The sequence below is a fragment of the Mus caroli genome, chromosome 7 (genome assembly GCF_900094665.2).
Source record: "Mus caroli chromosome 7, CAROLI_EIJ_v1.1, whole genome shotgun sequence".
Lineage (NCBI taxonomy): Eukaryota > Metazoa > Chordata > Mammalia > Rodentia > Muridae > Mus > Mus caroli.
The window spans coordinates 70,373,505-70,390,822 of NC_034576.1; the positions used below are offsets into that span (position 1 = coordinate 70,373,505).

Sequence of the window (17,318 nt, forward strand, 5' to 3'; positions counted from 1 at the left end):
CAATGTTGCCACGTACCTTCATTCTGATTCTTCCCCCTGACATTTTATATAGAACTCACTGTTTTAAGACACATGGTTTTCATTACATCTCTTTGCTTTGTGTTTTTGTGGAAACAGGAATATTTTATCCAAACTGGCTCACTTTACAAAGAAACAAGGCTTTGGTTTTGAACAGCGTGGCGTTTTCTTTCCTTCGTGAGTCTAGGGGATGGAAGGCCAGGCGAAGGTCTCAGGCAGCCTTTGGATTTCTGCCCCTCTTAAAAGGACTTCTTTTAGTGTGTCCTCTCCTCCTGCTTCTCCTTTTATGGTGCCCACCAGGCTGGCCTGACACACATAGCGAGGGCTGGGAAGTGACTCAGGCTCCTGCTTCCACTGCTGCAGGAGGCCTGGAGATTCTCCCCCATGCCCCATGCCTCCGTCCCCTTGTCCCATCCCCTCCTCTGTCATAGCACCACGGAATTCACTAATGACTTACTAACTTAGCTGAGTGTCAAAAGTGTTCCTGAGTTGTCTCTGTTAAATTGTCACCAGCAAAGCCAGGAAAACTCTTCCCCCTCCTCATCCTTATCCTGGGAACGTGCACATAGATCCAGAGATGACTAGTTACATAGGTGCATGCTCATCCATGTGCACGCACACACACATGCATGCACGATAACAGGGTTCCATGGCCGATGGTGACGTGCTGATGGTCTGCTGCTGCTCCACAGCCTGTGATCTGTCCCCAGCTTTCCCTGTGACCATGTGACATCATGTTTGGAGTCTTCTCCAGCTTGCCCCACGAGCACCTGGCCTCGCCCAGCTGTGCTGAACTAGCCCAGGAATGAGCAAACACTCTTTTTTTTTTTCTTTTCCCTCGAGCATCAAGAGGACGGCCTGCCAAGTGTTTCCAAGTATCGTGACGTGGTGTGATGAACACTGTGGGCTGTGAGTCAGCTCCCTGGGTTCAAGTAGGGGTTCATTCAGACCACCCCACAGGGAGAGTGGGGGCAAAACCCCTGCTTCCTTAGTTCACTCTCCTCTCTAGCCAGCATATAAAGGATAGGACCTTAGCACAGCTCTGAGGATGAAATGAACTCCAGGTTCAAGCTTCTAACGAGTGGGGAGGGGAGGGGAGGGGAGGAGAGGAGAGGAGAGGAGAGGAGAGGAGAGGAGAGGAGAGGAGAATAAAAGCCACATTAGCTGCCCATCACTGATCACTGTCTATGGCAGGCTCCTGAATACATTATTTATTCATCCTCAGTCCTTACTGCAAGGTGTATACCCTTATATTCCCATTGGCGAATAGAGGAGCTAAGGCTGAAAAACACCAAGAGGAAGTAAATAGCCAGACAGCCTGCACCAAAGCCTGCACATTCATTCATTCATTCATTCATTCATTCATATTCTCTCTTTCTCCCCCTCCCTCCCCCTCCCTCTCCCTCCCCTCCCTACTTTCCCCTTCTTTCTTTCTTTTTCCTCCTACTTCTCCTCCTCCTCTTCCTCCTCCTCCATCACCATCATCTTTTCTGGCACACTCATTTGCTGGTTACAGGTATTTCACACTCCACAGCTCACCCTTTCCACCGACTTTATGCTATCCTTGGGCCCAGCAGCTATACTCGGTATTGTTTTATTATTACTTGTGTGAGTGGCTGGGAGTCAAACCCAGGGCCTCTGGAATGCTGGGCAAGTGATAACCACTGAGCAGCACCACCAGCGCTAGGAGTTTTAGTTCTTGCCGTGACCAGTTCACCTGCCGTTTCTGTTCTAACTTGTGTCTCCTTCCCTGAAGGTGCAAGGTTACTGTTCCTGTGTTTTCTCTCGAACTTATCGAAATTGTGCTCCCTAAATGTAGACTTAGGATCTATGTGGGACTTTTACATGCATGGCTTGAGGGCTCCTGTTTCACATGGCTTAAAATTATGTTTGCCTATCATTTCCTACTTTCGATGAGGAATATGTATTATGCTTACAATAATGTTCTGATCTTGGAGTTCAGATGGGTTTGTAAGACTCTCCTGGCTCATTCACACACTACTATTTTCAATCACTTTGAACTGATCTTTCCCATGGTGCTGGCTTTCTCATGACTGATGAGAAGGGATCTGGAGCTGAGCCCATTTCTCCACAAGAACAACCTGAGGCTGTTGCCTGTGGCATATGGGTAGGAGGGAGAGAGAGAGCAAAAGATCCAGTTGTGTGTGTGTATGTGTGTGTGTGTGTGTGTGTGTGTGTGTGTGTGTGTGTGTGTATGTGTGGCAGGCTTCAGGGGAGTAGCCCATGCGCCCCACAGCCTGACTGGACAGGTTCAGATGGGGAAATCTCAGGAGTCTGTTTTTGTCCACACTCTGTCCATGTGGGTACTCGAGCTAAGTGTGCACACTCTGCCCAGTCATGCCGATGCCCCACAGTCAGCCGCACTCCTCCATACCATTTTCCCTGAGGGAAAGTCTCTGGATGGTGGAAAATGTCATAGCTTTTTCTAAACTCAAGTAATGTGCTGTCGGTAGGTCACTGCAAGTTGTTTGTAGTTGGCATCAGTACAAAGTTGTCTTGGGAAGGAAGAAGTGCTGGCTGGGTTGATAAGGACATACCTCACTTCCTTCGGAAGTGTTTGCCTGGACTGAACGCACTCCCCTGGATGCCTGCAGTTCTCTGCTCTACTCCTCTGACCTTTCACAGTGATCTTGGAAGCAGGGGAGGCACGCTTTCCTTTCTGGGCAGACTCAGTTGTTTCTGACTGTGAAAAAGGAAAACAGCCATGAATTCTTTCTCCTTTGCTCAGCATCAATGGCCTTTCCTGAATTCTTTAGGCAAATGGGATAGAAATGAATCTAAAGTCATGTAGAAAGTGTGTGATGAGCTTCTAGATTCTAAATGAGAAATCAAACAAATTTAGCCTATAAACATGTAAATATTTTAGGATTTATGGGTAACAAGATAATTATGACAACTATTCAGATTTATTATTGTTATCCCGAAGCTGTGCTGTGCATAAGCCTTTATTTACAAGTGAGCAGACTTGATCCTCCCTCTGCAGTTTGCTGGCTCTCGCTTCTCTATTGCCAAGGATCTCTGTGGGCTTTCTCTGCAAAAGTAAGGAATGGTATGGAAAGATAATGATTGCACATATATTTCAAGCTCCTCCGGAGTGCAAAGGTCTGGCTAGGCTGGGCCGTCTGTTAATCTTTCCACCCCACCCCTCTAAAGCAGAGTTGCCCCGAGCTCTGACCTTGTTTGATCCAACCATGTTTCTCTCCTTGACCCCTTCCTGTGTTTGGGCCCCTTCCCAATTATAGACGATATCCAAGCTCACAAGGTATTCAGTCCAGATTTTAACTGTTAATAACTAGTATGTGTTTACACACACACACACACACACACACACACACACACACACACACACACCAGTGCTGTCCTAGACCAGAGGAAGCTGTTAGATCTGATCTCCAGGAACTGAACTAAACGGTGAATCACCCAATGTGCATGTGGAAACTGATCCTCTGACGGCGGCAAATGACCCTAACCTGTGAGCCCCCGCCCCCGCCACTGCGCCCCCCCCACACCCCCATCTTACCACCAAGACCGCAGATCTGAAAAGCGTCTTTCTTCCTATCAGCTAACCTTTGTAGAACAAAAACAGAAGTGAAAACTGCCCAGTGGCTGAGTGAGAAGGTCTGCTCCTGGTGTCTGTGTACCCGTGGCCATGGGAGCCAAAGCATCTTCTGTCCTAAAGCTGCTAGGTGGAGAGCGGCGTAGGAGGGTTGCTGTTCTTTCTTAAGACCTTCCAACCTAAGAGTATCCTGTGCTCAAGAGAAACATATTTAATAGTCTTCCTACTTTGGAGACTGATATTGTAAATGTCAGTTATTCTGCTTCCTATGAAATTTACAGGGATTTTTTTTACTATGAGAGGTTATTGTCCTAAGAAGCTAAGACTTTTATTTCTAATGTTAAGCTGGCATTACACACACACACACACACACACACACACACACACACACACATCATGCAGGAGAGACTTTGGGAAACTTAGAAAATCATAAACAAGAATAGGAAGCCACTCACAATCCAGTTGCTCAGGGAGTATGATTGCTAACATGTTGGTGACATCCCTTATAGCATCCCTCTCTCTGCCTTTGTGCCATGTAGATCAGCTATAAAGATTTCACATGCAGGAGTTGATGCACAAAATAGCTTTAAAGTCTGCTGTTTCACTAGAGAACATAAACTGTGTGTGTGTCTGGGTTCCTGGTAAAGCTCAGCGCTAACTTGAGCGGCTCTTTGGCCTTGTGCTGGATAGGTGCTCTCCCTGTGCTCTGCGGCCAGCTCCCTGATGCCCACCTTGAAGTGCTCCGTGCTTTTCTGTCATCATTGCCACCACCACCACCACCATCATCACAGCAGTACTAAGGCAGGCATTCTTGTGTGTTTCTCTCTGTCATGCCTGAGTTTCTCCTCAAGATAAATTCCTGTGAACAGCAGGGCTAGTGTGTATGTCTGTCCATTTTGCGCATAATCTCATTAGAGGGGAGCTTTTATTCAAATATCTGCCCAAAGTTACTAAGAATATTCCATATCATCAGCATCACTGGATCTCTCTCTCTCTGTGTCTGTGTGTGTGTGTGTATGTCTGTGTGTGTGTGTCTGTGTGTGTGTGTGTCTGTGTGTCTGTCTGTGTGTGTGTGTCTGTCTGTGTGTATGTGTGTGTGTGTGAGTGTGTCTGTATGTGTGTCTGTGTGTGTGTGTGTGAGTGTGTGTGTGTGTATGTATGTGTGTCTGTGTGTGTATGTGTGTGTGTGTGTGTGAGTGTGTCTGTGTGTATGTATGTGTGTCTGTGTGTGTGTGTGTGTGTGTAGGTGTAGGAAGAAGATGATTTTGGATACTGCTATATTACCCTCCGGTGACACAGGGTCTCCAGTAATCTTCCATTTCTCTATCTTAGCTCTGAGTAACTGGTATGCATAGCGGCATTGGCTTTTTACTTGGCTGCTGGGATCCAAGCTCAGGTCCTCACGCTTGCACATCAAGTGTCCCTACCCACTGAGCCATCTCTCCACCCAGACTGGACATTTTTTTTTTTTCTGGGATTTTGAGACAAGGTCGCTACAAAGCCCTGGCTGTCCTGGAACTCAGCATATAAACCAGGTTGACTTTGAGCTCACAGAGACCCTCTTGTCTCTGCTTTCCTAGTGCTGGGATTAAAGGTGTGCATCGCCATGCCTGGCACCATATTGGACAATTTCTAAACAGATCAGTTATCAGAATCCCAGCATCCTGTATGATCCTCATCACTAAAGCAATATGCTTCGTTAAACAAAAACACCTATATAGCTCTTACTATATGACAAGAGACATACTAGGTATGTTCATGAATATGAATTATTTTATTATTTGTAATGACCCAGTGAATCAGCTACTGTTACTACTCTTAATTTATAGGCGATGAACCTGTTTACTGGTGATTGAAAAATTGAAAGTCAAGGTCCTGAGTTCAAATCCCAGCAACCACATAGTGGCTCACAACCATCTGTAATGAGATCTGACACCCTCTTCTGGTGTGTCTGAAGACAGCTACAGTGTACTTACATATAAGAAAGGAAGAAAGGAAGAAAGGAAGGAAGGAAGGAAGGAAGGAAGAAAGAAAGAAAGAAAGAAAGAAAGAAAGAAAGACAGACAGACAGACAGACATCTTTTTTAAAAAAAATTGAAAGTCATGAACCTGATGCATGCAGAGCCAGTATTTAAGCTTGTGCTGGTTGCTCCGGAGTCTGTCCTCCTGACCATCGTGGTCTGCTTCCCTTTGGAGGAAAAGCTTAGCTTGCAAGGAAACAAGCCTGAGCACCAGGGTGGGAGAGACTAGATTTTCAATTTTAACACATTTAAAAATAAAAATGTTGGAAGACTGTATTCTATAGGTACAGTTAACATTGTCAGCTTTAAGTAAAGATTACTGTCAGTCATATAAATGGACCTCAGACAATCAGTTAACTGATTTTGGGGGTTTTCTGCTTTTTTTTTTTAAGATTTATTTATTTATTATATGTAAGTACACTGTAGCTGTCTTCAGACACACCAGAAGAGGGAGTCAGATCTTGTTACGGATGGTTGTAAGCCACCATGTGGTTGCTGGGATTTGAACTAAGGACCTTTGGAAGAGCAGTCGGGTGCTCTTACCTGCTGAGCCATCTCACCAGCCCTCTTTTTTTTATTATTATAATTTAGGTTGTATCAAGGTCAGAAGCGATCAAAAGAAGCTTTCCCATACTATCAAAAGGCTTTGGAATATACCGAGATCGCCAAAGATGAAAAAAGTCTTGAGTGTGTACAAGTCCTGAGGGAACTGGCAGGTGTGGAGCAAGCCCTAGGACTCTACGACGCTGCCATCAGTCATTTCTCACGGGTAAGGGGCAATGGACTGGCCACCGAGGCTGGCTGCGCTTGACCCAATGCTCTTCGTAAACATGAGAGCCGTAGCAGCTCTGAACATACCTGGCCGTCATTTGCCAAGATAACTTAAACACTTGGTCAGCACAGATGTTTAGCAAAGATCTTATTAGAAACCTAGGCGGGTGTGTGCTGGACTGCATTCCTTGCTGCCAACTGCAAGCAGCTGGAAACTCTGGACTGCTCACATTACATGCATGACTCAGGTACCATTCCCTGGTGACGGATCTTTATCTTTATTAGTTTATTTAGAGCTTATGCTTCTATACTGATTAGTACTTTAAAAATGTACTTTTAAAGAAATTATGTGTACATACATCTGTATGTATGCACGCTCATGTGTGTGGGTGCCCTCAGAAGCCAGAGGTGTCAGATCCCCTGGAGCTGGAGTTACAGGAAGTTGCAAGCCTCCTGACACAGGTACTGGGACAAAACTCAGGTCCTCTGCAAGAGGCAATGGCTAAGTCATCTCCCCAGCCCCATGGCTAGGCCTTTTATTTACACTCTAAATTCTTTGCTGAAAACCTCTAACAGTGTGCTCTCAGCTGTTAGTCTACTTTGTCATTAGAGAGTCCTCGGCACATGTCCTTCGGCGTTCTCCAAAGAAAGGACAACATGCACAATTGCCACAAGGGAGGGAGGAAGGGAGGAAGGGAGGGAGAAGAGGAGAGAGGAAGGGAAGAAGAGAGAGAGAGAGAGAGAGAACTTTTTTTTTTTTTTTTTTAAAGAAACTGGGAACTGGTTTGGGCACTAGCGAGCCTGATATCCCCAGGATAATCTAGAAAGGCTGGAATTGTGGACAGGATTTCTCTGCCACTTTCTTCTGGGAAATTACAGTGTTTGCTCTTCTGGTCGACTGATTGGCTGGGGTTCAATCATATGATTGGCAGTAATCTCCTGTACTTAAAGCTGACAGGGTTCACTGTACCTATAAATACAGTCTTGCAGCATCTTGCCGGTGTTTGACTGAGCAACTGGGCACCCGTACAATATTGATGCCTCCTGGGTCTGACCACCACAGGGAGCCAGATGGCTTTGTATCCCACTGTCCACTCAAAACATCTTCTGGGCTTCTTTGCCCGGGCACCTCGGTGCGCTCGGTCAACGGCCTCTGCGAGCGCTCACCCGAGTGCCCCGGAGCCGGCGGGCGGCGACCCTCTCTCCGGGGACTCTCCAGCAGGCCCAGGGGATAAAAGTGGCTCTCAACCTAGCACATGTGCATCGGAGCAATTTAAGGAGTTAATATGAAGCACAGAAGCAGATAGTGCCAAATAGCAAGCCTGTTGTTTCACATTTGGTGAGTGGGGCGGCATTTCCTTCTCCCACTGCTGCTGAGATGGCAGAAATTAGTCGAATTCAGTATGAAATGGAATACACCGAAGGTATTAGTCAGCGCATGAGGGTCCCGGAAAAACTAAAAGTAGCCCCACCAAATGCTGACCTGGAGCAAGAGTTCCAAGATGGAGTTCCAAATGCCAGTGTGATAATGCAAGTCCCAGAGAGGATCGTGGTTATAGGAAATAATGAAGACATTTCATTTTCAAGACCAGCAGATCTTGACCTTATCCAGTCCACTCCCTTTAAACCTCTGGCACTGAAAACACCACCACGTGTGCTCACACTGAGTGAGAGACCACTAGATTTCCTGGATTTAGAAAGACCATCTCCAACTCCTCAAAGCGAAGAGATCCGAGCAGTTGGCAGGCTAAAAAGAGAGCGTTCTATGAGTGAAAATGCTGTTTGCCAAAATGGACAGTTGGTCAGAAACGATTCCATGTATGGCATTTCAAACCTAGATGCAGCCATTGAAGGAGCATCAGATGACATGACTGTGGTAGATGCAGCTTCATTAAGATGTCAGATAATCAAGTTAAATAGACGTCTACAACTTCTGGAAGAGGAGAATAAAGAGCGTGCTAAAAGAGAAATGGTCATGTATTCAATCACTGTAGCATTCTGGCTGCTTAATAGCTGGCTCTGGTTTCGACGCTAGAGGTAACCTCAGCAGTCACATATATTGTCTCAACACCTGGAAATATAAAGGATTTGCAAACTTCATTGTTTCTGTCTTTGCATCATCGTATGCCGGCTTTCTAGTCCAAGCCCTGAAAATATTTCTCCAGAATGCAGGGAAGGACCTGTATCTGTAGAGTGAAGGCCTGTTGTGTTGCTGATGGGCATTCAGCCAGTTCTGCAGTGGCACCTATACACTCTCCTTTTGCATGTCTTGTAAATAGGCTCTAGGTTTGTTTGTTTTTAAAGAAAATAATTTTTGTGGCCTCATCAGTCTGTACAGCTAATTCTCTAAACAGAAATGGCAGACATAAAGAGTGAGTTTAGAAAACTGTCTGTGAAAGAAAAGTGTTTTGTCCTGTTTTTCAGATGATTAAGCAGTTTCTTTGATAGATGCTTTTTGTATCTACATCTCAGCAGTGATGCTTTTTAAGTCACAGTGTTGTACAGGACTCAAGTCAAACCACCTAACTCCTCTTCATCAGCTGTGCAGGCGGAGGGAGTTTAAAAACTCCTAACAGTTCAGCAGTTTATCTGTGTGCAATATGTTGTTTTGACTTTCATCTTAGTTTTCTATCAAGTATGTTTTTACCAAGTCCATGTGTGAATGATTTAAAAACCTAAAAAATAAGGTATAAATGTAGTGTATTTAATAAACTGTCAACCAAAAAAAAAAATCTTCTGACATTTTTCCTGAAATTTAAAAGGTGTACTAACCCGTTCTGTTACTTCACATGAGACAATAGTGACGTGGTGCTAAGAATACATCGTAGCCCTGTTGCTTAAACTTTGTCTGGCAATTTATACTCCCATGCACAGCGTGTTGGAGTGCCTCAATCTCTCCCTCTATTGAGATCATCTCTTTTAATCATTAATATCACCGTGCAAAGTATTGTTTCCAGCTTGTAGATAAGGAAGACAAGAATTAGAAAGGTTGAGCGATATGCCTAGAGATACATGCCCCAAAAAGGCATCCCTCAGATGCAAAACCCAACACTGAGGCACTGGGGAGGTTGTGCTAAACGTGGAAGGGAGGAAACCGCTCAGGAGGCTGCTGAAGTAGCAAAAGCAGAACATGAAGTGAGATGAAGATGAGGGGATAAAGCAAAGGGTATGACTTGAGGCAGATTTGGGAGGCAGCATAGATAGGACATAGCAACTAGGTATGGTGAGACACAGGAGAATTGAAGCACAGACCTCCAGGGGATGTCTTCTGCACTATTTCTGGTGGAAGGGCAGGGTGAGCAAGTGATAGAGAGAGGTAGGCTTCAAGTTGGATAATGAGTGTGTGATGTCTGTGAAGCAGAAAATGTGAGTGACAGCCAGGCTGTTGGAGAGTGAGGACTGGAGCCAAGGGACACATCTACCTGGACATGGTGATTGTCTTGCTCACTTAGTGCTGGTTTGTAAGGCACTGGAGGGTGAGGAAGACTAGCCCCTAATACCTTCATAAAAGGGAAGAAAGACTGGCCACTCAAGTATGATGTCCTGCCCAGGGCTACAGGGATGCTAAAAACAGTAGATGGGTGTCATTCCAAAAAGACATTGAAAGTCCCGGTGAGGAGTCTCAGCCTCCTCCTGACAGCAGTTGGAGGTTTTCAAACAGGGAGACTGACATCAATCAGATCGTCAGGCTAAAAGCATCGGTCTGTGGGATGGTGGGTGGATTAGAGGATAGGAATGGCTCGTAGGGAACCACAGCAGCCTAGGTATGAGGGGGAAGATGGCCTGGATTCAAGAGGCATGTGAAAATGGACAGATGTGGACGGGCTTGAGAGGTGGTGGCAGAAGGAATGTATGTGGGCAGTAGGGTGTATGGCAGGTGTCTGCTTGGGAGCAAAAGAGCAGAGTTGAGTTTTACCAGCTGTCTGGCTTAGTTTGCTGAGTGGCTCGAGGCATCGTTTATCGACCGTGGGAACTCTGAAAGGTGAGAGAGAGAGAGAGAGAGAATATCAGTAATTCTAGATATTCTTATAAACTGCTTAAAGGAAGGATATGAATATTTTATAACCCTTGATTCATATTGACATCCTGCCAAAGAGTTGTTGATTTATTTAGTCATTAGCGTGTCATTTTAGTGCCCGTGATACGCCTGTGTTAGCACACTAGATCCCAGTCCGCCAGCTTACACCAGGGTTCACCCTTGCAGCTTCCCATTTCTGTGGCTCTGATAGATGTGTAAAGATGTGTATCCACCAGTCTAGATATGTACAGAATAGCTTATCTGCAGTGACAGTCCCCACTGCCCTTCTGAGTCACCCTTTGCTCCATGAACCTCTGGCCACCGCTGATGGCTACAGTTTTGCCTCTCCCGGAAAGCCACGTAGTGGGAATCATTTAGTTCATGTTCAGACTGGCTTCACTTTGCAGCTCGCATTTATGTTTTCTCTCTGTGTTTTCATGCGTTAAGGACATCTTTCCTTTTTAACACTGGCTGTTTTATTTAGCCATCCACTGACCAAAGGGTATCTTAGTTAGTCCATCCTCTCCAGTTCTGTAGGACATCGCTGTAAAATCCTGCAGGTCGTTGTAAGGACGGATGCTTCCCACGCTGTTGGGTACATTCTGGGTCATATGGAAGAAGCGTTTTGTAGGAAACCGCCACCTTGCCTTGAGAGAGCAGCTGCGCGGTTCTGTGTTCCCGCCAGCCATGGTGAGAATCTGCGTTCCTCTGCTTCCTCTCAGATCTGAAACACAGACAGCAGAAACACAGAGGGGGGTGTGTGGGGGGGACTATATCCCACTCAGGGCTTTCTATTTATTCCATAAGAAGGTAAATTAGCTTTCTGGTAACAAAGACCAGGATTCTTTAACCACTGCACTACCTGCAACCATGCACACGTAACTTTACATACAAGTTAGCACGTGATACCCTGAAACAGCTCAGATGCAGACCGCTATGACACTTCACAGTTCCCTCTGGACCTTTACAAAGTCTCCAATAATCCATGCACCTATGAATGAATGACATTTGGAGATGTCGGTGTCCTGGGCGTGACCCCTCGAGCAGGTACTCACTGCTGGTGGTATGATATGGAGAATGCTTACGTTTTTTTGCTATTCCTTATCCTCTTTAAGAGGTCTTTACTATGGTCCTTGCTATTTTTTTAGTTCAGGTTTTCTTGCTGAGTTTTAGAAGTTTCTTCTACATTTTGAGTATGTCTTTATCAAAAGAATCATTGGAAAATATTCTTCCAGATTTGCCATTTTATTCTCCAGGTGCTGTCTTTATCAGGGCAGAATTTGTTTTATATTCAATTTTCACTGTGTATGTTTTTGTGTGCCTAGATACATAGTGCATAGGTAAAGGTCAGAGGAGAAATTTCTGGAGTCTCATCTCTTCTACGGTGTGTGGGCTCTCAGCCATGGCAGCAAGCATCTTTACTCACTGAGCTATCTCACTGGCCCAGAAAAATCACAATTTTAATGATATCTAGCTTATCAATCACTCCATGATTGATGTTTTATCTAAAAAATTACCATAAACCCAACGTCATGGAGGCACTCCTACAGTTTTGTGTTTTACTAGGTCTGTGATCCAGTGTAAGTTCGTTTTTATAAGCTGCGTGAGATCTATGTCTAGATTCATGTTATTTTGCTCGAATGCTCAGTGACTCCTACACTGTATGTAGGAAAGGCTGTCTGCTCTCCGCTGAGTCACTGTTGGGCTTTCATAGAAGGTCAGTGTCCAAGTGGGTCTGACTCCGAGCTCTGTTCTGTTCCACTGACCTGTCTCCGCCTGAGAGCTCACTAGCCTTCTCCTCACTCTTCTCATTCGTACTGTGTTGACTGTCTTTCTCCATATGAACTCGTGAACTACTGGTTAGTCACCATAAAATAACTCCCCTACGTTTTGATTATGTCGGTGCTCAGTCTCGGGGACTGACGCTGCTGCTGTCTGAAGTCTCCACCTGGCTCTTTCAGAACTGTCCTCCCGTGGCTCCTGTAGGTCTGTAGTTTTGTCGCGTGATGATGCTTCACCCTTTTGCTAGAGTTCAGTTCAGAATCAGATTTTTAAGTGAAACTGTATTAAGATTTCAATTTTCAGCGATGGTAATGCAAATGGTGTTTTGTCTTTTATTTCAAATTCCCATTTGTCTGTTATTGGATGTGTGGAAGCAATCAGCCTTTACCTTGCTATAAGTGCCTCTCAGGCCCAGGGTTTTTAAGACAAAACAAAACAAAAATTTCGTTCAGAATTTCAATATATCATCTTCAAATAAAGACAGTTTATCTCTTCGTTCTCAGCCTGTCTGCACACCCTTTATTTCTTTCCTTTATTTCTTTTTTTTTTTCTTTTNTTTTTTTTTTTTTTTGTCCTATTGAGTTATTCAGGACTCAGGATTCACAGAGCAGTGGTGAGGGCCATCCTTGTTCCTGGTCTCATCAGCTGTTACGAAGCTTCCTCCTTCCCCACTTTACTAAGAGTTTTGTTTTCTTTTTAATCATCAGTCATGGGCATTGGATTCTGTTGAATGCTTTTTCATGCGTATTGATACAATGTGATTTTTCTTCTACTTGATAGATTGATACACTTTTCTTGGCGTATTTGTGTAATAGAATATATAAGTTGCTTTCCAAATGCTATTCCTTAAATTTTTTTCATGATAAAAATCTATATCTCCCCATAAAGTTTTGATTTTTCTCTCATTTACCAATTTCTAAAACTCAGAAGAAACATATCAAGTGAGACTGTGATCAGATTACTTCATCAAGGGCCACAACTCAACAAAAATCACTGGGATGAAAGCGGCTTCTACAGGACCCAGGATTGCCAATGTGCATGCAAAGATCCGAGCTCAGTTTAGAGAAGCACCCCGCAGCCGTGTTCCAGAGTGTGCTAGTATATATCCCCAGAATGGCTGGGTCTTCCTAGAAAAGTTACAACTGAAGAGTAAATTATATTGTTTGACAGTGTGGTAAACATGGCAATGTGTATTTTTTGCTTGAGAGGGGAGCCTAGGAGTCTGTGAGGCACTAGAGTTAGGCAGGCCACACTATTAGAACCACAGGCTTACACAGATGTACATATATAAAAGCATGTACCAGAAAAGGGAGTCATGTCTGAACTCCCAGCATGTCAGGGTTTCTCACTGTCGGGAGACCCATTTCTCAGATGTGAGTGGGAAACACATTAGCTAGTGCCTCTTGCTTGTGAGACCCATATTCACCAATTATAGAATTTTCTGTATTTGTTTCCGTGTGTGTGTGTGTGTGTGTGTGTGTGTGTGTGTGTGTGTGTGTGTATTTCATTCAAAAGGATAACTGCATACTTTAAAGGGGTCAGGGAGATGGCTCAGCAGATAAAAGTGCCTGCTGCCAAGCATGAATACCTAAGTTCAATACCTGGAAGCCACCTCCACAATTTGTCCTCTGGCAGGCTGTGGCATGTGTGTGCCCATACACTTAAACATGCACACAGTTTTATCAAAATTTAATAAAAATTTAAAGCATTTGTAAATTTTCACATTTCTTTATACCCAGATATTTTTGTGTGTGTCTGAATCATAGAAAGTTTAATATTGGCACGGGGTCACCTTCTGCCTTGTTGATTATCTTTATACTGCCCTTCATGAGTTTCCATCCAATACAGATCCAGTACAGATCATGTATGGCATTGGGTATCACAACTCCAGTCTTTAATCTGGAATCGTTTTTCACTAGACTGCTTTTTATGACATTGAAATTTAAATATATATGTACACATACGTACGTGACAGCTTTTTGTAGACTGTTTCTCAGTTTGTGTTTGTCTGAGTGTTTTTCATGGCTAGATCTGAGTAATGTGTGCCTAGATAGAACACTATACGAAGGATACGTATGGCATCTAGAGGCCTAGTGCCCATCTGTGCTGCAGTGAAGACATTCATCACCCTGTCATGATGCTACATAGTTAGTTTCTCGACTGTGTAACAACTATTTCCTCACATTCACCTAATTAGCATTCTATAGTCTGCTCCCTGTCAAATACTTCTAAATTTAATATCTGTTGATAACGCTTTCCTTACAGATTCTTAACCGTGAGAGTGGTAAAATTCTGGTTTTCTAGTCAATCATTCCTACTGCATTGATCAGTTGGCATTCTGCTGTTAGGAATAGCTCCCACCTCATCCCCAGCAAATAGGTAACAAATATATATAATTCACAAGCATGAGGCAGCGAGAGCTAACTGGGAATGGTGTGGGCCTTTGAAACCTCAGACCCACTCCCAGTAACACAGCTCTTCCAACAAGGCCACGCCTCCTAATCCTTCCCAAACAGTTCCACAGCTGGGGACCTGATCAAATAGATGGGCCTCTGGGGGCCATTCACATTCTGACCACCGCAGAGTGAGACTACTCGGTAAAGTATAGTATGCTTGAGGTGGCTTTATATTATTGCAAAGTGCATTGCTATTTTTCTCTCATTTTTAGTTGTACTATACTTCTGAGTTGCCTTTCAGAGACACATACTGCTCGTAACTTGTACTCATGTGTTTAAGAGCACCAGTTTGTCCATAGCCTGTTTCAGCAAAGCGTATTGTCGAGCTTTCAAGTTAGTTCCAATCTGATGGGTGAGAAATGACATTTCAATATAGCTTAAATTTGCATTTCTATTTTTAAAGTTGAACATCTTTTCACATGTTAAAGGCACTCTAATTCTTTCTGTGAATTGTCTTTTTGTGTGACTTACTCATATCATTTGCCAATTTATAAATAGGATTTTTGATCTACCTTTTAATAGCTGTTAAAGGCTCTTTATGTATTAACAAAATTGATCCTGGTATCCATATTGTAAATATTTTCACCCAAATTGTCATTTGTTTTTTAATTTTTCTCATTTTTTTTTACTGAGCTCATTTATACAACATTAAACCTATTCTCTTAAAGTGTTATATTTACAAGTTTTTGCAACTGTTATCTAATTCCATTGTTTTTGAAAAACAATGAAGCCATTAGCAGTCATTTCCCAGTGCCTTCTCCTGACAGCTATCAGGTTACTGTCTGGGTGGATTTGCCTGTCGGGACACTTTATATAAACAGAATCTGACAACTTATAGCCTATGGCATCTGAGTTAGTATATTCACTGGTTAAGCATTTGTTTTTATTTCAGTTCTTTTCATGTATTTCACTATATAGATATACTAGATTTTTATCAACTTACTATTTGACAGACATTTGGGCTGTTTCTGCTTTGGGGCTACTATAGTGAGTGCTGCATAAGAATTCATACTCAAGCTTTCTATGAACATACATTTTTGTTTCACTTGGGTGTAAGACTAGGAGTCACCACTGCGTGACATGGTTAACTGTCTAAGCTTTGAGGAGCCATTGGGCTGTTTTCCAAAGTTACCTCAGTCTTTGTGTTCCTACCAATGAGGTGCTCCAACGTGAGGGTTGTGACTCCTCCTCCGTGTCCTCACCAGCGCGTCTTGTTGTCTGTATTTTTAACTGTAGCTGTTTTATCAAGTAATGTGATGTTTGAATGTATTTTAAGTTTTACTTTCTTTCATTACTAATTGTGTACCTTTGTACGTTTGTTGGCCATTTTTATACATTTACTGAAATATGTTGATTCAAATCTCGTGCCCATTTTAGACAGTTCTTTGTCTCTCCATTCTTCTCTGGGAGTTGTTTACATTTCCTGGTGCCAGAGCCTAAATGCCCACCAGATGCATGAAGCTAATGATTGCCTCCAGCCACTGTCCTGATGGCGCCCTTCCAAGTGCAAAAGCTTTCACTTCTAACTAAGTCTAATTTGTCTTTTTCTTTTTCTTTTTTCTTTTAGCTTCACATCTAAGAAACCACAGGACAATCTAAGTTCACAAAGAATCGTATCGATGTTTCCTTAAAACTGTTCCTAGATTGTAGTTCTGACATACAAGGTCTTTGAAGTTTTTTGGTGTGGTCTGTCATAAAGGATCAACTTCCCTCTTTGCATTTGGCTGTCTGGTTATCTCAGCATACCGTTTATTGAGAAGCTTAGACACTCACTATGGAATTACCTCAGCATGACCGTCACAATCAAATGACCATAAGTAGCAGGGTTTATTTCTAAACTATGAACTCTAGTCTATTGGTCTAAGCTTTAAAGTCAGTAACTGATCTTCTTACTTTGTTATTCTTTTCCAAGAATGTTTAAACTCTTGTAGACACCTCGTGTTCTCCTAGGAATTTTAGGATCAGCTTGTCAAGCTCTGCACCTCTTCCCCACAGATAATTGTGCTGGAATTTTGAAAGGCATTGCATTTTTATTCATAATCATTTGTGTGTGTGTGTGTGTGTGTGAGAGAGAGAGAGAGAGAGAGAGAGAGACAGACAGACAGACAGACAGACAGACAGACAGACAGGCAGACAGGTATATGTGTAAGTACAGCCACACACATTAAAGTGTGGTTCTCTTCCTCTCTGGGTTCTGGGTTTCTGGGCCCGAGCTCAGGATCTAAGACTTGCTTGGCAAATGCTTTTATGTGCTGAGCCATCTTGTCAGACATGTTTGTTACATTTGATGCCTATTATAGGAGGAAGGGTTTCCTTAGCTTCTTTTTCTGAGTATTCACTGAGAATAAAGAAAAATAAATGCTTTTTAATGATTGTCTGTGTATTGCAACCATGCTGAGCTTCTTGGTGATTTTTTTTTCTGATTCATTTGTCTCCATATGTTCCAATTTTTATCTTTTGTTGCACTTAGATTTAGAATTTAAGTTAAAAGTCTTTCTCCCTGGGTTATAGAAGAATTCACTTGCTTTTAGAGTACTTGGCAGTTTTGATAGTTAACTATTATTTTTATTTATTCTTAAGGCTAATAAAGATTAAAGAGTGTTTTAAATCCAGGAGAGATTTGGCAAAGCAAAAATAGCATTGAATTTGAAGTCAGAAAATCAAGCTTGGAGTCC

The 17,318-nt window shown here is 43.3% G+C and overlaps 1 protein-coding gene and 1 pseudogene across 8 annotated transcripts in view; both read left to right on the forward strand.

Annotated features, from left to right (window-relative positions):
* Ttc23 (tetratricopeptide repeat domain 23) overlaps positions 1 to 17,318 on the forward strand; it is an 81,272-nt gene that overhangs the window by 25,876 nt on the left and 38,078 nt on the right. For all 7 annotated transcript variants that reach the window (XM_021166930.1, XM_029479232.1, XM_029479231.1 and 4 more), the window contains one exon: positions 6,208 to 6,385. In XM_021166930.1, coding sequence (XP_021022589.1) covers positions 6,208 to 6,385 — 178 coding nt within the window. The remainder of the gene's footprint in view (positions 1 to 6,207; positions 6,386 to 17,318) is intronic.
* LOC110297871 lies at positions 7,165 to 9,119 on the forward strand (annotated as a pseudogene). The gene has a single exon (XR_002378333.2). The product of XR_002378333.2 is annotated as a mitochondrial fission factor pseudogene (transcript).